An 18,468-nucleotide genomic window follows, 5' to 3' on the forward strand; every position below is an offset into this window, starting at 1 on the left:
ATTAATTAATTAATATATTTAATTTATATATAAATTAAATATATTAGTTATTTAATAAATTGAAAAAATAATTATCCTTGATAAAAAAATCAAGAATAATTTAAAAAAATTAAATACATAATCTATTAAAATATTTAATTTGAAAAGACAAAACAATGTATGCGATGTATTATCATAGAAACTTTTTTTGGTTGGTTTTATCTGTATATACTTTACGAACTAAATAGGAAAAAGTATAAATTAAAAAAATAAATTGATTATTTCTCTATAAATAAAAATTAATTAGATTTTGTTAATATTTTATTCTAATAAAAAAGAAAGAAAAAAAAAATCAATACTCTTGCTGCCATTTGCGACCGTCACAGAGAAGCTCCATGGGATGAGATGAGAGAAGAAAACGTCTATGTTTTGACTCAGCTTACTTAGTCGGCAAAAGCCGTCGTGTAAGAATCACATTCTTCTTATTTTTCTTAATTATTTGTTTTAATTCTTAATTACTAGTTGATTACGCGTTGATTATTCAATATCATAGTTTTTTTTTAAAATATTAATTCTGATTTTTATACGCTGCTGAAGGGTTCTTAATGGTGTGTTTGATTAAAGTCGCTGACTTTTGAATTGGGTCAGTTTCAGTTTTTCAGATAGATGCTAAAAAATTGGATATTTATTTATTTGTTTTATTGGTGGAGAAATTACGTGTGAATTATATTAGTTTGTGACTTGCATGAAGGCTTGTTGTTGTTGGTGATTAGTAGATTGGTGTTGAAAATGGGTTGCGTGAATTCCAAGAGATCAGCTTTGGTTGACAGCAAGGAAGGTTTGGCATCATCTTGCAAAAGGAATGTTGATATGAATGTTTCAAGATTGGATAGAAAGAAAAAGGTTGATGGAGTTTTGAAGAAAGATGAGTTATCGGAGTGTGTTTGCGCGGGAGTTTCATTGAATGACAAGGAAGAAGATGGAGATAGGAATGAGAAGAAGAAGATGGAGAAAAGTGAATTGGATTTGGCCAATGTTGTTGATTATCCGAGTCTCGGAGGAAGGGTTCCAAAGGGTTTAGAAGGAGAGCAAGTTGCGGCAGGATGGCCAACTTGGCTTTCTTCTGTTGCTGGGGAAGCTATCCATGGATGGATACCGCGGAGTGCAAGTACTTTCGAGAAGTATGATAAAGTAAGTAAATTTCCACCTTGTTTGCTTGGTCTATGGTTTTGTATTGCGAATGCATTTTTCAAAAGTCTCTAAACATTACATTGTTTAAGAAAGTGAGTTTTCTAAATGAGTAATGTGATGCCACATTCTATCATGCAGATTGGACAAGGAACTTACAGCACTGTTTTTAAGGCACGCGATTTGACTAACCAAAAAATCGTCGCTTTGAAGCGGGTACGCTTTGATAATCTTGATCATGAGAGTGTCAATTTCATGGCAAGGGAAATCATTTTTCTGCGTAGGCTTGACCATCCAAATATAATAAAGTTGGAGGGCTTGATAACATCACCGACGTCTCGTAGCATGTATCTTGTTTTTGAGTACATGGAGCATGATCTTACAGGACTTGCAACAGCACCTGGCATTAAGTTTTCCGAACCACAGGTAGTGATTGTATCTTTTTATTCTCAGTCTCTTGTTTTAGATCGAGTGACTCCACTATGATTAGATGCATTCAATTTTAAGTAACGTTTCTTGTATGTTAGGTTAAATGCTACATGAAACAGCTTCTTAATGGATTGGATCATTGCCATAGTCGTGGTGTCCTCCACCGCGATATAAAGGGCTCAAATCTTCTCATTGACAATAAAGGCATTTTAAAGATTGCAGATTTTGGTTTGGCGAATTCGTTCGGCTCTGATCAAAGTGCCCCGTTGACCAGCCGCGTAGTAACTCTGTGGTATAGACCACCAGAACTTTTACTTGGATCATCAAATTATGGAGTTGCAGTGGATATGTGGAGCACTGGTTGCATACTCGGTGAACTATACTATGGAAGACCTATATTGCCTGGAAAAACCGAGGTATATGATGCATCAAAATTTATTTTTAGTTGTTTGCTCACCATATTGACTTTGTTGCCTATCACTTGACATCGTCAACGTGCCTTTATCGCCTATACACAGTTTCAAAGAATTAGTCTCGGCAGTTGCACGCATGAGATACTTTGGGTTACACAAAATTTCTCCAATTAAAATTGTGAATTAATAGAGATAGGTACCATATTTTTTTTGTTCCTTGTAGGTTGAGCAATTGCATAGAATTTTTAAACTTTGTGGATCACCATCTGTGGACTACTGGCGTAAACTGCGGCTGCCACATTCTACAGGATTCAGGCCTCCACACCATTATAGGAATTGTGTTGCGGATACATTTAAAGATTTTCCATCTGCTGCTACGAAGCTTATAGAGACCCTACTCTCTTTAGATCCTATACTTCGAGGAACAGCAGCTACAGCTCTAAATAACGAGGTAAATGATTACAATTTCGGCTTGTAAGATGAGGACAACTCTCGCTTATAAACACATATTCACACCATATAAATGTGGAACTCTTTAACATTTTATTTATATCTTTCTGGGACGCACTTGATTGATTCTCCATTTTGATATTTCTCTCTATTGACAGTTCTTTTCATTGGAACCTGTTGCTTGCGATCCATCAGCATTGCCAAAATATCCTCCCAGCAAAGAGATTCACACTAAAATGCGGGAAGAATCAACAAGAAGGTATCTTTTGTAGGATGATAATTTCAATTTTAAATTTTCTTGTTTTCTCGAATTGATTCCTACTGAATTTTGATTTGAATGCTGAAATCTTTGATATGAACAAAAGCAACTTCACTGCTCCCTCACTTTAGCATACATTAACACACAAAATTATGCATATGTTTGCCTTCTAAATTTTCATAGGAATTTACATGTAATTGTATTTTCCATAGTAAATGTGACTTTTCTTTCTGCACCACATGATTCATCCATTTGTGGCAGACGGTAGCCTTACTTGCTATCAAAGAATACTATTAATGAGTTTAGAATTTTCTTTATCGTATCAGGCACAAAGCTCTTGGGGAAAAGGAGCAAAAAGTCGGGCCACGAGTTAGACATGAGAAAGAAACTCAGTCATTTGTCCTATCCAAAGCCAATGCTGATACTCGCATATCAATGAAGGTAAGTCAAGCAAGTTAGAATCAACTTTTATGATCTTCCTCGGTTGGATTTACGAGAGTTTTGTATTTTTCACTTTACTTCGATTCAACGTGCATATCAGTTATAAATAATTTTGGCGGTGTCTGCTTTTTAATCCCATGCATATCCATTTTTTTTTCCTTTCCTTTATCTACTGTTTGCATTGTTACATTTCACCTCATTATAACGGCATTTTTTTTCTTCGTGTAGCATGAGCAGCGCTTTCCAAACATGGCAGGCTATGATGGGCTGTTCAGCCGTCATAGAGAGTCTGTATCTGGATTACTGGTTTCTCCTCAGAAACAGTCAGAAGATATTAAAGGAACAGTTAATTATTTCTCTGGGCCTCTTTATCCGAAGCCTTTGCACTCAGGTTTACTCGTTCCAGGTTTGGGCCGGCACAAAATTGGAATGGAAGCTGGTGAGCAACCACTTCCTTTCTCAAATAAAGTCAACCTATCAAAATATTCAAAACCATCTCCGACTTTGTTTTCTGGAACTCGAAAAGAAAAGCCAGTTCTGTTGAGACCAAGAGATACAATTCAAGAACCAAAATCTTTAGGGTTGAGTAATGGATCAGAGTCAAAAAGATGGCATGATAAAAATCGCCATTCTCAAAAAACCGATCTCAGCCAAACAAAAAATGGGAAGGTATGTCTCCCCATTGAAGCATACATCAATTCTGTATAGTTTCTCTTCGATTATTACTGTTTCCTTCATTTCCTTTGCCTTTTTGCTTTACTAATTGTTAGCATTTGTCGGGGAGAACATTTGCTAGTGCTAGCCATCAACGATGCTGAATATAAAGGTTGACCTCTTTTTTCAGGACGGGCATGCATCCAGCAAAAACAATCTCTATATGATTGGTCCATTAAAGTTTCCATCAAACAATATGCATCATATGATCAAAGAGCGCAATCGGAAGACCCGAGAATATTCAAGATGAGGCAGAACTAAATAGGTCTAAAGGTGAAAGTATGAGCACAGAAAAATTAGGATGATTAGCAGTCAGTTACATAGTTTTTTCTTTTGGTGAAATACATACTTAGTTCTTATTATACAACAAGATACATTTTTTGACTATTACTTGAGAACAATTACTGAGAGAGAGAGGGGAATGGCGGGAGTGCATTCATGCAAGCTCCTTTTGTAAGTAATAGGATTTTTGGTAGAGACTATTGAGTCTTGAGAACCGACACAATAAGCCAAAGCACGGAAAAGAGAGAGAATAGATCACATTAAAGAAAGTAGGGTGTTGTAATGAAAGTTGTTGTAATACAAGAGAACTGAGAGACATTTAGAGGACATGTGTCAGAATAGGAGGATCTGAATAGTATTAAAAGTTCTATAATGTATAATTAATTACATTTGAAGTATACTATGGAATATTGAAGGAATGTTATATATCCTAAATATGTTTACAACTAAATTACTAGAAAACATTGAAAAAAGAAAAAGGAACATGACAGCTCTGCTAGGGAAAATTTCGGGATCGCACGGAACTGTCTTACTCTCAAATTTATCCTATCTTCGTATCATCTTTCACAATCCTAATATATGAGCATACATCTCTCATACACCATTTCATGGGCATCTACATCTATATTGATCCACAAACTCAAGGCATGAGGTTCTTCTAAGAAGTATCAAGATTTTTTGATCATGTTGAGGTGTGTCTGAGCCACCTTAATCCTAATCTTCATCCTCAAGCATCCTTGGACCTTGGAGGATCACTCAAGACATCTCACTCACCTCCAAAACCCTAATTGGATGGTGAGTTCTCATTGAAGACATGTGAAGATTCATTTGGTCACCCAAGGACCCCAACCCTGGTTCTTGATCTTCAGTGGCGAGTACAAGTCATGATTCTCTTTGTCCTTTGACCATATCTTTGAGGAAACTTAATATCCAAACTTTGTTCATACTATAATCTCTTGAATAATTTCAAAACACTCTTGCACCCCAAACCTTAATTTGTCTAGCTATGGTTTTTGATGAAATTTGTGGTCCAAGAAACCCTAGTTTGTGCAACCTTTTGCTTCTATGTCTTGCCTCACTTGGCCATCCCATCATTCAACACTCCATTTACCTTCAATTCAAGTCACTTTCAACCATAATCCATCAAGCAAACATCCATGTCATCCATGGTACAAGTCCTTGGTTTGATCTTGAACTTTGAAATATCAATGCATTGGTTTCACCTATGTACATGACCTATAATCATCCCACAAGTTCCCACGCCTCATTTTCCATAAAGTTATGATCATTTGAACTTCAAACACTCCATTGATTGAATTCACCATTGCTTCACCAAAAGGGTGCAAGTTGCAAAGCAAACTGAAAAGAGAGGATTAGCAGGCCAAACACAGATCAACCTTGCTCAACAAGCTTCTCACTTTGTCATTTTTCGACCTCACTCCTTTTCTGAACAAACCTCTTTCATTCTCCCTCCAAACAATCCCAACACCTTACCTATAAATAGGGGAAGGTATTCTATCAGAAACCGAAGCTTTTCAAGCCAAGAAAACTCTGCTTCGAAACCACACCTCACCTCCAAAAATAGAGATTCAGTTTCCAAGTTTTGAGCCATTCCAACCTAAGTTAACCACCCAGAAACCTTCACACAACCTCCCTCTAAATTTCTGAAACACTGAAACCACTTGCAACCACCTTCCCTGAGCTGCTCATACTCAATCGGAGCCACCATCTAAAACCGATTCCGACCAGGTAGTTGCACTCATCATTTTTACTCAAACAAATTACCATCTTGCTCGAATTTCCTCTCTGATACTAAGCCCCATGATCTAAGCTTTGATTATCCATTGTTCAACATTTAATTTTATTTTTAGGTTAAGTGTCATTTCTGAGTTCATGTAAAATACTCCACACTCAGAGCCAATCAATGGCTCATGAGTGTGGAAAAGACAACGATGAGGTGTATGGGAGTTGAATCCATGGATGATTCCTCCTAAAAACACGAGTTGCAGAAGTTGAAATTCAAAGGTTGAAGGTTGAAGACGATGGTCCATTCACGTGTGTTCTTTCTGGTTCGAATTTGAAATCATCGAGTGTCACGTTCAAATTGGTGAGTTGGCGCGCATGTTTTATTTTAATGTTTAACTTTAATATTGTATTTTCTGAAGCGCTTAGCTGACACCACAAGGTGTTCGGTCCAGTGGATGGGAGTTGACCCAATGACCCCAAGATCAGGGGTTCAACCCCTAGCACCCCTATGTTATTTTATTCTTTTTTCTTTCTTTTGTTTTATTTTCTTATTTTTAACCATTTTCTTTCATTTTTATTTTATTTTTTCACCATTTATATTTATTTCAATCAAAATATTTTGCTAACACATTTGACTTATTTTTTTCCCTTTTATTTTATTCCATACTTTGTTTATTATATTATTTTGACCTATTTTGTTGACTTTTCATGCCTTATTTGATGTTGGTTGATGAAGTCTATTTGGTCATAAATTTGGATTTTTAGGGTTGATAAAACTTTCAATACTTCAAATCTATCAATGAATGATCAATGAATCATTCATGATACTTTGAGGCATTGATAGATTGCCTTTATTTAGCCATACTTAAGTCATTTGATGCATAGATGAAGCCACACTTATGTTTCTAACTTGTTGATCCATTTGACTTGTTCTGTTTCCATTAACTACTAACCCTCTAATACTTGTGTTTCAATGTTTAACTTGTACATAATTTAATCATTAATCAACTGTTAACTTCTAATCATTGGGTGATACAATCTTTCATTTGTCAAATCATTGATAGATGCACTTGGGGTTGTATAACTTTAATTATTTTAAATCTATTGTTAGATGATCATGTATCATCTTCAATACTTTGCACCAATGATAAGTTATCCCTTGATGCACCATATATTGAATCCTTTGAACTATGAATAAATAATTCTCAAATGTGTACTTTGTACATTTAACTAACCACTAATTATACATCATTAACCTTGATATTACTTACCTTTGTCATTGTTGATCTTCGTTTATCATCTTGTGGTTTACTTTTATGTCAACTATATTGCACTGTCATTTACTTTCAAGTATCCATTATCATCATCATTGTATATACCTCTCATGCATATTTATCATTGTTATTTACTTATTATCATCATACAACCAAAAACAACAGAAACATGATAAAATTATAAGACTAAAAAGATGCATTTCACTTGTAATCAATCATTGGACTTAGAGGATTTCATTTATGAACCTTGCTTGGAGAACTTGCCATAATCTTTTGACACTTTTCCTTAACTTGGATTTCATCTGTAATTTGCAATCTTTCATTGTAAGAATGACATCATAGCACTATCCTAAGGAGACATGACTGTAAGACCATTATCCACTTGTTAGCTTAGGTCACTTTTACATACACAAAGTCTTTCTCTTGGATTACCTTACAATGAGACCCTTTATTTTTTTGCTTGTTTACTTTGTATATTCATGTACATCAATAATTTCATAATCAAATCAATAAACCCTTAGTCCAACGTCAAGCAGATTTTTCATAATCAAACTAAAAAAGCAATAAAAATATGATTAATATTGTGTGCCACGAGCCTTAAGTGGTAGGGAATGAGTAAGGGTGAAGCTCTCATACCCTTACTCTAATTATTTTGGATACAAGACGCTTGACTTGCTTGTCTAGAATATTCACCTCCGCCCATAGACTTTAGTGTAATCTAATCACAAACACTCTTTTCGTAAACCCTTTCTCAAGGTAAAAACAACACAATCCATCAAACTCATTTTTGCGCCTTAGGACATCACACCGAAAATCCTTTTTTCAAAGGTAAAATCAACCAACCCACAAACATTTTCTACTCCGAATTACAGAGCTCTGATTCTTCATCACCCGATGAATGATACGTAGGCACAAGGCCCCCAATCCTTGGTGAGCACAATAATAAAACACCGAAATCTCATTCTTTCAGACTTTTTTGAAAATAAAGTAATAAATAGATAAATACCCTCGCACGCAGACAACTTAAATGGTTCCCATGGAGTACCATGGACGTGAGGAGTATTAATACCTTTCCGTTGCATAATCGACTTCCTAACCCAAATTTGGTTGCAAGACCAATCCATATCTATATGTACACCTCTTTGTATATTTTCCTCTTTGTATATTTTCCTTTATGAGGGTTTATCGACTATATCCCATATCCTCTCTTTTTACGAGGAAATCAAATAAAATTCGGTGGCGACTTTTTTGTTTCATTTGCAAACGGTCAGTCCGGTTTCGTTATCAGAAAAACCTCGGGTGCGATAGCTGGCTACTATGCTAGAGAAAAATTGAATTCCCTAAGCAAGTCTAACCCAGTTTAGGTTGTCTTTTTGCGTGAGTGGGGGTTTATCTGTTATTTTGTTTTGTCTTTATTTATTTGTTGCTTTCATTACTAATTGTATATATTATTTATTGTTTGTGACCTTGGCTCTATGACGACGGATACAAAAAATGGTTAATAATGATTGCAAAGAAAAACCCTGTGTGAAAGACTCTCCACCCGAGCCTGAGAGTATGCTTGAGATAGGAGAGGTTTAATAATATTGGCCGCTGAGAAGCTCTTCTCGTATGGGTCATGCAAGAACCTCATTTAGGGTAGATTCTTTTAAGGGTATTGATGACCGTCGAGCTTTTTGTTGGTGTAAGTCCTAGAGGCCAATACATTTAGTACTTGTATTGAATTATTTATTAATAATAAAAGGATTTTTCTTTATTATGTTTGTTTAATAAAGTTCATAGAATAGCTAGTCTGTTTAATGTATCAAGTGTGACTTAATCATGAGATCCTATTAAACATAAGGACATTATTCTTAAAGTATCTGTAGTCGAGATTTTTTATGAAATGGGATAATATTAAAGCATTAAGACTATTATGTATATATATTGATGATCACATCTCATGGATCATGGATAAGGAGTTACCAAGTCTTAAACATAAGTATGAATATTAGGAGTAATATTTATACTGGATTGACCCGCTATGAGAATACTACATAAAATGTTATGTAAAGTGTCATAAGTTATTCTCATGGTGATAGTGGTGTATACCACCCTTCGACTTGAAACCACTATGGACCCTAGATGTAGAGTCGAGTGTTTTATTGTTGATCAAACGTTTTCCGTAACTGGATGACCATAAAGACAGTTGATGGGTACTCCACGAAGCATGCTAAGGGACATGAGTGACCTAGATGGAATTTATCATCCTGCATAGCAAGATAAATGTATAAGGGCCCAATATTGAACTGGACAAGGATGACACGGTCTATGCCTTGTTTCAATATAGACATAAGGGAAAAAGGATAATTGTACACACAAGTATTATCACAAAAAGAGTTTGTCAGATCACATGACATTTTCGTGCCTTGGGTAACAGTGATGTGTTGCTAGATACCGGCCACTGTTTATTATGTTAAATACGTGATTTAATATAATTGCCAATGTCATGAAAACCTACAGGGTCACACACAAAAGGACAGATTGATGAGAGAAAGAGTAAATAAGGAACATCGTAAGGTACGATGCACTTAAGTGAATTGTATAACATCGTAAGGTACGATGCACTTAAGCAGAATACGAAATATGGTAAGGTACCACACGCTTAAGTGATTTTAGGTATACCATAAGATATGGGCCACATAATTTTAAGTGGGAATTTTAGCTTGCAACCCACACAAGTTGTTCTATAAATAGAACCCTTGTGCAGAAGCATTTGACTTGATGAAATTTTCTCTCGTTCTCTCTCTCTCTCTGTGTGTGTGTGTGTGTCTCTCTCTCTCTCTCTCTCTCTCTCTCTCTCTCTCTCTCTCTCAAAGCCTTCATTCATAGCAGCTAGCATTGAGACTGAAGAAATCCGTTCGCATGGACTGAGTAGAGGCATTGTCACCATTCAACGCTCGTGATCACTCCTTAGATCTGCATCAAAGGTTTCAATCGCCACAAGAGGTAACAATTTCTATCACTGATCATGCCCATTCTTAAGGATCACTAAAGGAAATTTTTTTAATTTCCACTACATTTTGGATTGTAATTTTCCTTCAGTGGTATCAGAGCCATTTATGAAACCATACATTTGATAGCTATTTATTTTATGTTCTTTTTGTATTAATACGATTAAAAGACAAAATGAATTAAAGAATAAATGAGTAATTAAATTTGGCATCATGTGTGTATGATTTGGATGCTTGATGTTGACTATGCTTCAGAATCCGATGTTAGTATGGTGAAGCAATATCGTGTTGATCAATCATACTGAATTATCAATCGAGGTGTGTTAGACGATATGAAATTGCTGCATTTGGATTCATGACGGTATAAGGGTTATGCTGTCAAAAAGTTATGCGATTAAGGTTGTGACTGCATAATAGATGTGCTTTAAAGTATCAAGTGTTGATGAAAAAAACGATGTCAGTTTCAAGAATTATTCATTAAAATTTTGCATTGGGGCACTGCCCGAGTAGTGGAACCACCGTCCGCTGACCGGGCAGGGGAGCACCCGGCTAACTCTGCATAGTGTGATCAATCGTCGAAATTTAATTTGTTTTATTTAATTAAAATAATTTAAATTAATAATAATAATATGTTTATTATTATTGTCTTGTGGTGATCAGTTATGACCTTAGTTTTCCTTTATTTTGTTTTTGGGATTTTAAAATACGGCCTGCGTGTCGTGCCTCTCTTTTAATCTCTTAATGTAACTTATTTTCTCATCTCACTCCCTCGTATGTAAAATGAGTTTCTTTTATGTAATTTTATATTATGAAGAAAGAGAAGAATACAATATCAAAGGAGGACAACCTTGAAGATCTTGCTTGGAGAAGCTTAGATCGTTATTAGGTTAGCTTAGGTTCTCTCATTGGCTTGAGAGAACAATTGTGCTAGGGGCCATAACAGTTTCATTTTATATGTATGTTAATTCATGTGAATGTATGTTTATGCATGTGAGATACGATTTATATGATAAATAAGCCGGTGAGATCAAAATAATTGCAAATTTCCTCAAATTAAATATTAAGTTTATGCTTTCCAAGTTTTAGCACTTATCAAGACTAGTATAGAATAATGTAGTTTTCACCTACGCGAGATGCACGTTCTATATTAGTAAGGTGCGATGGGATAATTGTAATATCCAATTGCTAAAATAATAGGTCAAACTTAACTAAATAAATTATAATAAGATTATATATGTTTAGAAGCAAAAGTTGGAAATAATCCATATGATGGATTGGAATAAGGAGTTATTCACCCAACTAACATATTTGAGAGTTGTATTAGATACAATTGGAAAGAGTTCCTACCTAAATAACTGTAAGACCCCAATTTTGACCCTAAGATCCCTCATGCAATTTCATCATAAGCATTAGCATTGGGATCATACCTTGGCATCCTCCTTACCCCTCTTGCATTGGGTTTGTTTTGGGAGAGATCACCAAGCACTAGGTGATTGTATCATACTTGCATATCATCATTTACTAACCAAAATACAAAAATATGTCTTTGCATTTGCCTAACTCCTTTGTAGGTAGGGCATGATCTCCATAGATCTATCAAGTTCATATCTAGGGTTTAAGACCCTCATGACAAAGAGCACAACCATGCATTGATCCAAGAATGGTCATGAGCATCATATATAAGTTCCATTGATTCCTACATGTTATATTGATCAAATTTTCTTCAAGAGTTTGAGGGTGATTTGCCTTGGAAACCCTAGTTTGACTGGGTATCTTGAGTAACTTCTCCACAAGCTATCTTACCAATTCATCAAATTTCTCAAGGTCCACTTTAAAATTCATCATCTTATGTATATATGATCTACCATAAGCCTATAAAGTCAAGAGAATTGAAGGTTAGCAAGTTGGTTGATGATGGTTGGCCAGATGAATTCATCTCATCAAAACTGGGTCTCCCTAGACCCTATCTCCTACAATTTTCACCATATAAAAATGATTCCAAGAGAAACGTTACTCTAAATTATATTACAAACAACTTTCATGTTGATACCTAGAACTAATTTTGCTTGGAAAATCATTTTCTATGTTGAAGCATTATAGGTCATTTTGTCTAAACCCTAATTTGAAAGTCAACTTCCCAAGGCCATAACGTGATCAACTTTTATGATATGAAAGATTTACAAGTTGACAAATCAAATCCAAGATGCTACTTCAAATTTTATGTTTGGAGCGATAGCTAATTCAACTTTTATCAGCATGTGATATGAGGTTACATTATAGGTCATTTTTTACCTATACCATTGAACAAGTGATTTTTCCAAACTCCAAAAATGCATAACTCTATCATTATAAATCCAAATGACATGAAATTGGTGACCATTTTGAAGGTATTTGAAAGGGATACAACTTTAATAAATACACTTTTCTCATTTGAAGCTCACATAAAAAGATAAGTAAGGTGGAATATTGAGGTATATGGCTTGACACTTAGAAAAAATTTCAACATGTTAAAATTTCCAAACTTCCACCTCAAAATTCTCCATGTTACAAGCTCCAAATGAAAAAGTGTTTAACATCAAACTTGTTCCCCTTGATCCAATCTTTCCAAAGAACCCAAGTTCATGCATTTTGGATGAGCTTTGCTAGGTCTGCGCATGGCTTTAACAGGGCTGCATCATTGGAAAGAATCAATTGCACAAATTTCAGTTCACAATGCCTTGCCATTCAAGCTTCATTCAGACCTCAATTGGAATGATGTTGGACCTTATTGCATTGCATCATGGGCCTGCACATGCCCATGCACTAGTGCCATCCACATTGCTAATTTTGGACAGATTTTGAAGTGTGCAAATATCATTCCATTTGGCTATAAATAGAAGGCTTCTGAGCTCATTTGAATTACACTTTGCGCGCCAGCTTTGCCCCCCATTGAAACCCTCTCATTCTAAAGGAAAACCTGAGAAATTTTAATTTGAAATTTGAGTTTGAATCTCAACTGTTGGAGATTCAAGAACTCCAGGATCCAAAGCCTTGCAACCTCTCTAATCACTTCCTGCTAGCTTCTAAAGTGTGATCAGATCGTGTTTAGAGCAAGCAACATCAAGAACTGCATAACATTGAAGGTAATTTTTAGAAAATTTCATCTCTTCAATTCTCACTCAATTCTACTCAATTCTCTTGGATCTTTGGTTGTCTGAAGTCCTACCAATGTAGGCAAGAAGATGGAGTTGCTTAGAGGTCAAATCGAAGCAACTCAGTTGACACACCTCAAAATTCAACTCCTCATATCTTTCTATATATGTGGAGTTAGTTAAAATTAAGGTTAGATTCGTGCTCTACACCATTTTTTTCTTTCAGATCATGTCCTCCTTTTTTATTTTGGTGATGGTTGAAGGTGGACCAGTCCGGTGAGGTCCACCGCAGAAGAAGACCGAAGTTACAGCTCTAGCCGTGTGTTGGCACGTCTCCAACCACATGATCCAATTGAAATGTTTTAATCTCACACGTCCATTGTGATTATCATCCCTGCAACAAGCTGACTCGTGTGTTTGGTGGAACACACGTTTTAGGCCACTTGATCTGCCACCTCAATTAATGAGGGAGATCAAGTGGCTCACGTTTTTTCACATTTTCTGATTTTTGTTTTATTCCTTTTATTTTCATTAATTCATATTAATTTTAATATTGATCCAAAAAATATGAGAGTTTCACCAAAAAATTTCAAAAAATTTCCTCTTTCATATTCTGAATTAAAATTATTTTTTGGATCATTATTAATATTTTTCATGATTTAATTGATTTTGTGATTATTTTTAATTATTTAAAAATACTTTTAAGTCTTTAAAAATTCTGAATTTTTTTCTCCAAGGTCCTTTGACATTGTTTGACCTATGATAAATCTCATGGCCATTTCTTTGGTGTTTTGATGAGGTTTTAGGAATTTGACAAACCATATTTAATTTAAATGTATTATTTTAGTCTCTTTAATTTGAATAAATTCCAATTATTTGTGTTGACTTATTGTGATGACTTGTTTGAGTTTGACTCTTGTTGTTGGGCCTTGGTAAAGGTTGATTTGACTTTGTCAAGTTAATATAATTGGATTTAGGGGATTGATGGAATGTACATTCCATCTCCCAAAATGAATGGATGATATTAATTTGGTAAAAGTCCTTCTTTGACCAATTTAAGTTTTGATACATTCCCCTCCCTCTTCATCTCATCCCCATTCTTTATGCATTCATCTCACTTGGTCTATGATATCTCAAAGTCTTAAGGCTAGTTGATTAAAAAATCAAAATAAGTATGGATGAGATTAGGCCACCTCTTTTGCATATTCTTTTTGTGTGTGGTATGTTTCATGAGCATAGTCCATTATACTATGTCTCTAACATGCATTAACACCAAAATTCTATTGCCCGACCTCAAATAGTTGTGACTTCTACATAAGTCCAATTACGATTGCTTAACATAGAGCTAAATTTGTGACACAAAAGGCATAACATTCTAGTTAGTGAGATTGTAAGTCTCCTCTCTTTCATGGTATTGTATGGAAACTTGGCCTTTTTTCCTTCCTTTGGAAGATGTCTTGGATCAAGGATCCATGCTTGTGATAAGTGGGTTGAGTGTTCTCCAAAGAATGACTTAAAAAATGAAAAGTAAAAGCAAAACAATACTAACTTCTAACTCATTAACAACTAACTTTTAATTTCAAGCCATTTACTTTAATGTCATTTAATTTTAGCCTTTATTCATTTGCCATTATTCATACCATTCTAATTGTTTATGTTAATGCAATTTTCACTTTGTCGATTTGGACCATATTGTGTGATATATCTTGTTTGTGTATACTTTACTTGTTTGTGTGGTCTTTGACCATTAATGTACATAATAACAATAAAAACCCTAAAAAACTTTTGTGTGGATTGTTGGCTTGATCTTGGACAAATGGACTTAGAACTTAGAAAACATCCCTATGCTAAAGGACTTGGCCAATGCCAACTTATTATGAAACCAAATGTCTGCAATTTGAAACTTCATCTGATACATCATTCAAGATCCCTTTGAGTTCATTTCCAACATGATCATTGTGAAGCTGTTATTTTGAACCTGTGACTTGTGGAATTCATCTATTACATGGGCTAATCTGAAGAAGATCATGGAGTGGCTAAGCTTGGATGTGGCTATCTTTATTTGATGCCTTGCTCTTCAAGATAATATAATTGTGCATTTGTGTGTTGCTTGATTCTAAATGTCCAAGGGAATTCTGGGTTTCTATTGACATTCTTGTCTATTGGATTGCTACCCATTGGTCAGATCTTTTCAACTCTTAACTTTTAATTTTGTGCATAGGATTAGTCTTTTCATCTTCTCCCCATTTATTTAATTTCAAAATCTCTCCCTCTTTTTTTATTTAAATTTCTTTGTTTGAACTTATTTTGTTCTAAACTTTGACCACTTCGCAAAAAGATAGAAGCTTTGATCTTATGCCATTGCATTTTCAAACTTCTTTTCTTAAATCAAACTTGTAAATAAATTTAACTATACTTGACTTAAACTTTCAAAAGCCAAAAAGGACTAACTCATTCAAACCATTTTCCGGCCTTTGTGCCTTTCAAACTTAATTTTTGATAAAAGCAATGCATCCGCTTTGAAATTTGTATCACGAACTACGAAATTTTGATCCCTCATTTTTATGTTGGTACGTAGGCATAAGTCCGAAGGTCTTGTCAAACACAAAAATATAATTAATAAATTCTTTTCTCGTCCCCCCATTCTATTTGTTTGTTAACATCATTTTGTACAAAATACACATGCACACAAAAGGGCTCCCTAGGAGTACCTAGGACACTTTGGGTGCTAACACCTTCCCTCTGTGTAAGCAACCCCCTTACCTATAATCTCTGACATTTTATTAGTTTTGATTTGAAAACTTCTTACTTTTGGTTTTGTTCGTACTTTTTCCCCTTTACCTTGGAAACAATAAAAGCGCGGTGGCGACTCTTGTTATTTGATGTCTAGCTTACCCATAGCTTGATGATCATGAATTTACCGCTACAGAAATTAAGTGGCGACTCTGCTGGGGAGTAGTCTCTAGTGGGTTTAGCCTACTCTTTGTGTGTATATATTTGTATATATGTGATGTTTGTATATATGTATGTGTGATATAATCAGCTTGTTGTGCTTGGTAATCTCTGAGTGATGAGATAAGTTCTAACCCGAACTTGAGTGCAATTAAGATAGGAGGATGGTATAGTCATGTTCGACTTGTGTGGAGTAGTCCTTAACAAGTTGGCTTGAGATCCATCTGCTCAGTGGAGACTCTTTTGGATTTGGAAATGTCACACAAGTATTTGTGGTTAGGCATTACTATCTCTGATTTGGGTCTTAGAAGCCGAGGACCTTCGAACATTTACCTCCTTTTGGCCTATTTAGGATGTAGTGCGGAGACTGTTGAAGTGTAGACTTGATAACAGTTGTTACACGATACTACACTCAGACGAGTTTCTCTTGAGAATATTATGGGTCGATGAGTCAGTCATCTTAACCTGTAATATCTGATAGATGGAATTAAGACTCTGGGAACTTTTTAGAACATGATCTACAGGTTTTTATCCTTAGTTCATTCCTTTGGGATGGTTCTTACCCAGACTCTATGCTCGTGACTTACAACAAACCCTTGATTCTTGGTTGATCCAATCAAGTCTTGTCAATATCAATGGAACTTCGGTGTTGATAAGGTGTAAACCATAATCCACCAAAATGGATGATTGATCTTAACAATGACTTGATTCATCCCTTGACCTTTGTTTACCTTGTGTGTGATCCCTTATTTGTGATTGTTGCATTCATGCATTCATGCGCATCATAACATTCATCACACAAAATTTCAAGGAACTGAGGTATTATTTGCAAATATTTTCAGACCATGGATTATGGACGAAGAAACACTAAGAAGTACAATTTCAGATGTTCCGACTTGAAAGAGTTAAGGAAGCTAACATCTTTTGTATTAGATCCCTTGGACTTCAAACAACGTCATGGGAAGCTTCTGTCTATCTTGTTTGCTGATATGGTTGAAGGACTTTTAAGTGTATTAGTGTAGTTCTATGATCCTCTCTACCATTGTTTCACTTTTCTAAATTTTTAGCGTGTGCCTACATTGGAGGAGTATTCTCATCTCTTGGGGATACCTGTTTCTAGTAGACTACCTTTTAGTGGATTGGAAGAGATTCCCCGATCTAACCTTATTGCTGAAGCTCTTCACTTGAAGAAGTCTGAGATAGAGGCTCATTGGGTGAAAAAAGGAGGATTATTTGGGTTGCCATATGATTTCCTCATCAAGGAAGCTACTTCTTTTGCTCAAGCCGGTAGTGTGGACACTTTTGAAGCTATCTTTGTGTTGCTCATCTATGGATTAGCTTTGTTCCCTAACATTGACGGTTTTGTTGATGTTAACGCCATTATACTTTTCTTGATTGGGAATCATGTGCCTACTTTGTTGGGTGATATGTATTTCTCTTTGCATCTAAGGAATTCTAAGGGTGGTGGAACCATTGTCTGTTGCGTTCCTCTTCTGTACAAGTGGTTTATTTCGCACTTGCCTCAGACGCCTACTTTTATGGAGAACAAACAATGTCTACGGTGGTCTCAGAGACTTATGTCTCTCACTAATGATGATATAGTTTGGTATGATCCTTCTTTGGGCAGTTTGGACATTATTGATAGTTATGGTGAATTCTCTAATGTGCCTCTCATTGGTACACAAGGAGGAATTAACTACTACCCTGCTTTGTCTCATCGTCAACTTGGGTTCCCCTTGAGAGACAAACCTAATAAAACTTTGTTAGAAGGTCTTTTCTATCAAGAGGGTAAAGATCCCAAACATTTGAAGCAGAAGGTTGTGCATGCTTGGCATAATGTGCATAGAAAAGGAAGATCCGAGCTTGGTCCGTGCAATTATGTAGCTTTGGATGCTTACACTCTTTGGGTGAAGAAGAGAGCTTTGGAGTTGAAGATGCTTTATCCTTACGAAAGACCTATGTATATGGTTGTGGTTGAGCCATTAATTCTCCCTAACCAAGATGTAGAGGAGTTGGAAGATGCGTTTGTCAAGATGAAGCAAGAGAAAGATATGTGGGAAGAGAGTTTCCATGCTTTGAGCAAGAAGCATGAGGAGTTGCAGTTAGAGCCTAAGGACAAAGATGCACTTATTGAGCTACTTGAAGACCGAGTGACGAAGAGACAGAGAGAGCCAGAGGTTTCATCTTCTAGCATGCCTCAGCCTTCCGTTGCTTGGA

The 18,468-nt window shown here is 35.6% G+C and overlaps 1 protein-coding gene across 6 annotated transcripts; it reads left to right on the plus strand.

The window, feature by feature from the left end:
* The first annotated feature begins 301 nt into the window (after nt 1–301).
* Nucleotides 302–4,590, plus strand: LOC127086893 (probable serine/threonine-protein kinase At1g54610). 6 transcript variants are annotated; one of them, XM_051027718.1, is made up of 10 exons: nt 332–443; nt 577–622; nt 756–1,170; nt 1,309–1,593; nt 1,695–2,012; nt 2,233–2,460; nt 2,618–2,718; nt 3,045–3,159; nt 3,388–3,828; nt 4,004–4,590. In XM_051027718.1, exons 3-10 carry the CDS (start codon nt 769–771, stop codon nt 4,121–4,123), a joined length of 2,010 nt encoding a protein of 669 aa, XP_050883675.1. In that variant the 5' UTR covers nt 332–443; nt 577–622; nt 756–768; the 3' UTR covers nt 4,124–4,590. The 6 variants fall into 6 exon arrangements, with proteins under 6 accessions (XP_050883671.1, XP_050883673.1, XP_050883672.1 ...); XM_051027714.1 differs by lacking the exon at nt 577–622 and having other exon boundaries at nt 302–443; nt 753–1,170; XM_051027716.1 differs by lacking the exon at nt 577–622 and having other exon boundaries at nt 308–443; nt 731–1,170.
* Nucleotides 4,591–18,468: the final 13,878 nt, after the last annotated feature.

The sequence above is a fragment of the Lathyrus oleraceus genome, chromosome 5, assembly GCF_024323335.1.
Source record: "Lathyrus oleraceus cultivar Zhongwan6 chromosome 5, CAAS_Psat_ZW6_1.0, whole genome shotgun sequence".
Lineage (NCBI taxonomy): Eukaryota > Viridiplantae > Streptophyta > Magnoliopsida > Fabales > Fabaceae > Lathyrus > Lathyrus oleraceus.